Source organism: Salpingoeca rosetta, assembly GCF_000188695.1.
Source record: "Salpingoeca rosetta unplaced genomic scaffold supercont1.37, whole genome shotgun sequence".
NCBI classification, from domain to species: domain Eukaryota; class Choanoflagellata; order Craspedida; family Salpingoecidae; genus Salpingoeca; species Salpingoeca rosetta.
The window spans coordinates 225,341-233,164 of NW_004754897.1; the positions used below are offsets into that span (position 1 = coordinate 225,341).

Below are 7,824 nucleotides of genomic sequence, written 5' to 3' on the forward strand. Positions count from 1 at the left end.
TGTTGAGCAACATTGCTCTCGAGCTGCACCGCTACACCTTATCCCTTACTTACATAGATGTCGCTTCCTTAGTTTAGTGTGATGTAGAGTACGTGCTGCTTGTGTGCTGCGTGTGTGTGTGTGTGTGTGCGTGTGTGCGTGTGCGCGCGCGTGTGTGTGTGTGTGTGTGTATGAACGTGGGTGGGTATCCACTGCTGTTGCGTCTCTTGCTTCCATGCTGAGCAAGCGAACACACTTGACGTGCTTGCTCCTTGTTCGCCGGTGAATCACAGTGGCCGTCGATTATACTTTACTTGATGCTGCGCGAACGAGAACAGTGCGTGTGCACGCGTGATGCGCACAGGTGGTGGTATGACCACGCACGCAGCACACAGACACACATAGAGGGGGCGGGCGAAGAGATGGAATCAGGGACGGAATCAGAGAGACGTGCAGAATGTGAGAGAGAGAGAGAGGGAGGGAGGGAGGGAGGGGCGGGTGAAGGAGATGTATCGAAAGGGAGCCACGCACACACACACATTCACACACACACACACACACACTCTCTCTCTCTCTCTCACACACACACTCACACACTCACACACACACACATACACACACACACACATCAGTAGCCTTCGTTGGAGAAGGTGATTGTGTATTCGGGGAAGCGCTGTTTCAGGATATCGACGGTAGTTTGGTGGTTCGCGCGTCCAAACGCCTACATCAGCAGCGGCGGCGACGGCAGTCGAGGAAGCATTAGGTGTGCGGGGACACAGGTACATATGAGATATGAGATGGCAGCGCACAAAGACGTTGGTGCGCACCACGGCGGTTTTGCGAACACCAGTAAAGCTTACACACAGTTGACATCCGTACCTGCCACTCGCATCAGACACACACACACACACACACACACACACACACACACACACACACACACACACACACACACACACACACACACACGCACGCACACACACGCACACACATGTACACACACACACACTCTCTCTCTCTCTATCTCTCTCTCACCACTGAGTATCCGTAGACGAGGATGCTGCCCTCGTCCTTGTCCACTTCGATGCGCCCCCCGCCCTGCTGCTCACAATCGAATCCATGCGCCATCGCCTCCGGCGTCACCCTGTCCAGTACATCCTCTGCCTCGCAATCATGTGCGTGTGTATGTGTTTTGGATGAGAAGGGTGAGCTGCTGCCGAGCATCGCAACTTGATGGCTGTGGCCGAATAGCAACAACACAGGCAACCATGGCAGGACGGGATTTGTACGAGGTCCGCACATTTTCGCATTGGCTTGTCGCGCAGAGACATGAAAGTGTACAGCAACACGTGCGCGCAACATATACAAACACACACGTACACACACGAACACACATGCACTACACACACGAACACACTCTCTCACGCACTCCAACACACACACCCAAACACACTCCAACACACACCCAAACACTGGACTCACGGTGGTACTCGCAGTCAGCGTAGCCCCGAACAAGCGTATCGGACTCCCCCGTCTTGGGGTTGGTCACTCGCACCAGCACATACTTGAACGTGCCATGCTCCTCAATGTCGACCGGCTCCATGATTGTTGTGGTTGTTGTTGTGCAGGCAGGATGACAGCGTTTGTGTCATGTCATCACAACATGTCACAATTCAACGTCAGTGCCAGATACTACACTTCGTCCTGTCCAATACCGTCTACCCTGCACGATCAAAACACGTCAAGCACGAAATGAGGAGTGACCGTTGCGACGTTTATGTGAAATCTTTAACTAATGTTCCTCTTGCCGTCAAAGTCAAGTTTGCCGTTGCACCATCCCATATCGCACGCATCAACCGCACCGCGCAGCAGCTCGGGTTCCGCTCCAAGGAGGCGCACGCAGCGAGATCACACGCCCCAGTCGCTTGCCGGCACTGCCCAGAGCCCCACACAACCCCTGAAGCCCGCCAAGTGCACCCGCAACCGCATCAGTCGCTCTCGACCGCGCCGAAAACGGCCAACGCAGCGCCAGGTGCCAAAGTCATCTTTACCTTTGGCTTCTGCCCAACGCAACTTTGCCGGCAAAGTTTGACTTGCCCGTACCCTGGTGGTTGACTGGTGTGGTCGTTGTTGGAAGGACCACCGCGGCAGCTGCCTGCGAAACAGCCGTCACACGGCACCGCTGAGCCAGCCAGCCACACCCTCCTTCCCTTGCGTCGCTGGGCTTGATTTGAGCTGCTCTTGGCTTTCCAAGCGCCAACACTCACCCTTTTGCAGTCAAACCAGCAGCTCGCACACTCGCTGTCTTGTTTGGCGCTACGCATTCCTTGCACACGTTCCTCAATTGCTGCGACACAAAGGCCGAGGTGCACTGCGCTGAGCGTTCCACCTGATCCTCTTCACCAACTTCAAGGAAAAATCGCAGCAGAACAAGGTATGGCTGCGGGGTTGTGGACGATGTGTGTGCTTGTGTGCATGTGTGTTTACATGCTTACCTAACAACCCTGCTTGTGAGTGCGAGTGCGAGTGCGAGTGCGAGTGCGAGTGTGTGTGAGTGTGTAAGTGCATGTTCCGAACCATTTTCCTACCTCCTCGTGGTCTCTGCTCTTTTCTCATGTTCGAGCCGGCCCCGTTTGCCCCTCCTCCTCGCCCACACACGCATCCTCCAACGTATCCACCACACATCTACATGTCACACACACACACACACGCGCGCGCGCGCGCGCACTGAAACAATCACACCAATGCCACCCCCTTCCACGCTCACACATCCGCACACACGCGCGAACTTATGCAGATGATGAACACGGGCACACCTGGCGGCGCGCGACGCGCCAGTCACTCGCAAGATGGGCGCCCGCCAGCCAAGAAGGCCCGACGCAAGCGGTTTGTGTGGAACGACACGCTCACTGCACGCGCGCTGGAGTGCTGCATCAGCCTGCGCATTCCCTGCAAGCATGGCAAGCACGGCGTCTCCACGCTGTGGGACCAGGTGGCCACGCACATCAACGAGATTACGCTGCTGCGCCCGCACCACGCGCAACACGACACAACCGCCACCGCCAACACCGGCGGTAGTGGTGGCGCCCACAACAACAACAACAACGACAACAACGTCAGCAGCAGCAGCAGCAACAACAACCATGGCGGTAGTGGCAGCGTGCCACACGCAGGCACGCCCGTGACGGAAAGCCCCAACAGCAGCACGCTGTCCAGCGCACCGCCGCCGTCATCATCAACGCCAGGCAGCACCGCTGGTGGCGATGACAGCGTGTCAGGCGCAGCAACAGCGACACCAACGAGCACTGCACCAGCAGTCATGCCACAAACAACGACAACGGCAACATCAGCCGCATCCGGCACGCCATCGGCAGCGGCGGTCATGACACCGGGCAGCATGCATATGGGGACATCACCCCGCACGCTGGCAGACGTGAACCCGGAGGACCTGTTGACCGGCGACCGCGTGCGCAAACGCATCATGAGCGTGATTGATAAGGTGGCACGCACGGACCGCCTGCAGCAGCAGCACGCCCTGCAGGTTGCAGCGGAGGGCACGGCGCTGGGCCTGGCGCCTCCGGAAGAGGACTTCTTCTCGGAGGAGGTGGTGCAACTTGCACGGAGGTTCATTATGATGCGTGGCGAGGCATTCCACCTGCGTGACGAGGGTGGCAGCGGCAGCGGCGGCGGTGCTGGTGACGTGTCCATGACGTCGATGGATTTGAGCCCGCTTCCTTCGACCAACACCAGCATAATGGGTGGTGGTGGTGGTGTTGCCGGCGCACACGCGCACATGCACGCGCCCGCCACACACGCACACGCGCACCCTTCCCCATTCCCTCAGCAGCAGCAGCAGCAGCAGCAGCAGCAGCAGCAGCAGCAGCAGCAGCAGCAGCAGCAGCAGCAGCATGCGTTGTTGCTGCCACCGCACTCGCACGCCCCCGTGCACGCACATGCGCACGCGCACGCACCAGCAACGTCTGCAGCAGCAGCGGCAACCGCGTCAACACCAACATCAGCAGCAGCATCAACAGCAATGACAGTGACATCTGCAGCCGAGACAGCACCACCAGCAGCAACGGCCGGTGGCCATGATGGGCATGATGGTGATGGTGATGACGGTAACGGCGATGGTGGTGATGGTGGTGGTGGTGGTGGTGGCAGCGGCCGTGCGAGTCCAATGGAAGAACGAGGCAATAACAGCACAGGTGATGAGGGGAGAGCGCAGGACGCAGCTGCAGCCGCCACACACCACCAAGCCACAGCCGCAACCAGCAACACCGCCAACAGCACCGCCAACAGCAGCAACGGCGATGATGGCAGCACCAGCAGCAGCGGTGGTGATGGGATGATGAATACGGGTCGCGTTGCGCGCGGCAGCCGGGTGAGTTGTCGTTTGCATTGTTGTGTCTGTGATTGGGGGGGGGGAAGTGGGTGGGTGGTGGTGTTGACACGTGCGTATGTGTTTGTGTTGTTTTATCAAAGAAGCGCACGCACACAATCACACACACATACACACACACACACTAACACACACACACACACACACTAACACACACACACACACGAACACACACACGCACTCACTGCCTCTCACCAGGGGTCGGCTGGGCGGCGCGCGGCACGGGCACAGGGGCTGCCAACACCAGCACCAGCGACAATGGCGATGGCGAGTGCAATGGGGCAGGAGGCGCTGCAACACGACCGCCTCACGTCTCTCCTCTACAACGCCGTCAACCGCCTGCTCGACAAGTGAGTTGCGTCATCACGTCAGGCTGTGTCGCGGTGTGTGTGTCTGTGTGTCTGTGTGTCTGTGTGTCTGTGTGTCTGTGTGTGCGTGTGTGTGTGTTTTATGCTTGAGTTTCATTGCTGTTTGCTTCAATCTCGAACCCCCAACTCGTCTCATGCACAACCCCCTCCGCCCCCCCCCCCCACACACATCTACTCAACACCCTCCCTTCCCTCCCCTCCCCTCCATTGTCTCTGCGTGCACAGGTTTGATTCGCTTGAGGCGCGGCTGGGGGACGTGCAGCGCGTGGTGAAGCAGCAGGAGGAGATGCAGAAGGTGATGGTGAACTTGGACGCGTTCATGTCGCACGCCATGATGGCACAGCAGACGACCCACCACCAGCACCAGCACCACCACCAGCAGCAGCAGCAGCAACAACAGCAGCAACAACAACAGCAGCAACAACAGCCACACGCACAGCAACATCACACCATGCATGCCGCACAACAGCAACAACAACAGCAGCAGCAGCAGCAGCAACACATGTCCCATCAGCACGAGCTGCCCAAGGCACCACCGGTATTGGCGCACCACCACCACCCGCACCACATGCACTTGCAGCAGCAACAACATCAACAACATCAACAACAGCAGCAACAGCAACAGCAGCCCCAGCAACAAGCTCAGCCGCAGCAGCAGCAGCAGCAGCAGCAGCAGCATGATCCCCACCATCACCACCAGCAACATCACCAGCACCCACGCCACCCTCAGCCGCCACACCCACCCCACGCAGCTTAACTGTGGCGTGTGTGTGTGTGTGTGTGTGTGTGTGTGTGTGTGTGTGTGTGTGTGTGTGTGTGTGTGTGTGTGTGTGTGTGTGTGTGTGTGTGTGTGTTGAGCGACACGGAGTACCACAGCACCTTTCTTTCTTCTTTCTTTTTGGGTGCATCTCATGCTGTGGCTTCCCCATTTCACGACACGTGCGCTTGTTTGTTTGTCACATCATGTCACTTCCACCTCCTCCTGTTGTTGTTTGGCTGGCAAGTTCTTCGCATGTGTGCTGTTTTGGTTGTTACATTAGTTCTCGCTGTTTGCTTTATGTTGGTCGCGGGCCACTGGGCCATTGCTTCCACACGTTTCCTTCTGCACGGGGGGGGGCAAGCAGTTGTGACATGGCAGCGTCGCTTCATGTCACAGGCAGGCGTTAACTGATGCCTTGTTGTTCCCTCTCCAAGTCGTTCCCGCTTCTTCGTTCAACATGCACATGCAACAACAACACTGGCTGGCTGGCCTTCTTGAGAAGCGTGCTTGCATGCACCCGCATTGCACGCCCTGCTCCTATGACCATTGGTCACGGCCACTTGTTTCTCCCATGCGAAGACACGTGATGTGACATGCATGCATGCGCGTTGATACAATCAGTGAGCGTGTTGTTGTTGTTGTTGTTGTTGTTGTTGTTGTTGTTGTTGTTGTTGCTCGTCCGCCTTTTGTGTGCCCGCCTGCCTCCCCTTAAAACACCGAGCACTTTCGTTGTGTTGTTTGCAAGGTGGCGAGCAAATCATTGCAATGTGCGATGCATGGCAAGCAAGCTGGGTCGAAGCGGTGGGATGACGACGACGCTCATGTCCCGCCACACCACACCACGCCACGCCAGCAACCAGTGGGTGGTACAAACAAAACCAAGCAGAGGAGGAGCACTCACTGACTGAGCGAGGGAGCGAGCATGACTTGAGAAGGTGTTTACACCGCCACTGCCACGCCTTGCATTCCACGTGCACCCATCTGCGCGTGCACGCTCCTCGCCATATCAGCCACGTTCACATGTCACACACATTTCTTCGTTTCAAGCTGGCGGTTGTCGTCGTCATGTTTTCTCTCGCCACTTTGATGAAATGACACGCACAAGCAGCAGCTGACACAAACCACAGCTTGATGCCATCATTTTTGATGAAACGCAACCCAACTGCTGTTCCTTGGGGCGGGGCAAAACAGCGAAGCTTTGCCTGCCGTTGGCAGAACGGTCCTCAAGCAGCCCAACCCAGCGCGCAACCTTGAAACCCTGACCAATGGTTGCACATCACAACCACACATCCACACCAACGCACGCCAACCACATGTTCAGCCTACAACCGTCACCGCCATTGTTGCCCCAACCAACGCCACGCTGCCTTGACGTATTGACAGCACCGTACTGCTTGCATCAACACACACACACACACAACTGTAACGGAAAGCTGAATGTCATCACTGCGCAGGAGGCGAAACCTGACCAGGGTTTGTTGATGCGGGGAACAATGGCGCAGCGAACGTCAAGGCACTCGGCCGTGCATGCATGCAATGAGTCTCGTGCAGCAGCAATATGAGCAATACGTGCAATGCGCTTGGGTGCCTGTGTGACAGGGCGTGCACACCGCCCCTCTCGCACCTCCGCCCGCCAGACCCAAACTCCCACAAACACACACACACACACAAACACACCATCACTCGCAGAAAATGCATGCAGGCAACAACCACTTGTCCCCCCAACCACACATTTCGTTGACAACAAAACTATCTGTGTTGAAGCAATGCCCACCCCCACAAAGCCACCAGCACATTAACAACCGTTTCCACCCCTGCATGCGCTTGTTGGCAAGCACCCAACTGTTCACTGACGAGCACATGCCGTTTTTTTTTTTGCTTTCGTCGTTCCTCCCTTGCGCGAGCCAGGTGCGGCCACACACACACACACACAAGCGAAAAAAAAAAACTTACAGCCACACACGCCGCACACTTGCACCACACACACACACCTGCATGCTGCGAGCTGCACCCGATGCCTGCGTCTTTTGTGGTTCATTTCTTCCTCAACAACCTGTTCCTCTCCCACCCGTTGCACGCCTGTGTTGCTGTTGTTGTTCCTCAGAGACACATACACATACACATACACCCAGCCTCCGCTTTGCTCCACCTTCCGTTGGATTGAAGCTTGCGTGTGCTGTGCGCACCCATTTTCTCCTTTTCCCACTTGTCTGCCCTGGTGAACCGAGTTCACTCTCCTCCTCTCCATTGAGTGATTGTCATATCCTCAGATATATCCGCTCCATACCACCACCACCACCACCACCACCACCAAG

General features: G+C 56.9%; 2 protein-coding genes across 2 annotated transcripts; one reads left to right on the forward strand and one right to left on the reverse strand.

The window, feature by feature from the left end:
• Positions 1 to 272: 272 nt before the first annotated feature.
• Positions 273 to 1,662, reverse strand: PTSG_10862 (uncharacterized protein). Its single transcript, XM_004988186.1, has 3 exons — positions 1,462 to 1,662; positions 1,015 to 1,139; positions 273 to 700 (listed from the first exon to the last, which is right to left on the reverse strand). The coding sequence occupies exons 1-3, from the start codon at positions 1,580 to 1,582 to the stop codon at positions 608 to 610; spliced, it is 339 nt and encodes a 112-aa protein (XP_004988243.1). The 5' UTR covers positions 1,583 to 1,662; the 3' UTR covers positions 273 to 607.
• On the forward strand, positions 1,613 to 5,506 carry PTSG_10863 (uncharacterized protein; the record flags this gene model as incomplete). The annotated part of the gene is made up of 6 exons (XM_004988187.1): positions 1,613 to 1,631; positions 1,796 to 2,065; positions 2,361 to 2,413; positions 2,777 to 4,363; positions 4,580 to 4,731; positions 4,975 to 5,506. The coding sequence occupies 6 exons, from the start codon at positions 1,613 to 1,615 to the stop codon at positions 5,504 to 5,506; spliced, it is 2,613 nt and encodes an 870-aa protein (XP_004988244.1).
• Between the last annotated feature and the right edge of the window lie 2,318 nt (positions 5,507 to 7,824).

Excerpts from the sequence above, each read along its gene's own strand:
- PTSG_10862 (XM_004988186.1), bottom strand. The coding sequence starts at position 1,582 with ATGGAGCCGGTCGACATTGAGGAGCATGGCACGTTCAAGTATGTGCTG. Across the intron at positions 1,140-1,461 it reads CGCTGACTGCGAGTACCACC|AGGATGTACTGGACAGGGTG; the intron begins GTGAGTCCAGTG and ends ATTGCGAGGCAG. Across the intron at positions 701-1,014 it reads TCGTCTACGGATACTCAGTG|GCGTTTGGACGCGCGAACCA; the intron begins GTGAGAGAGAGA and ends CTGCTGATGTAG.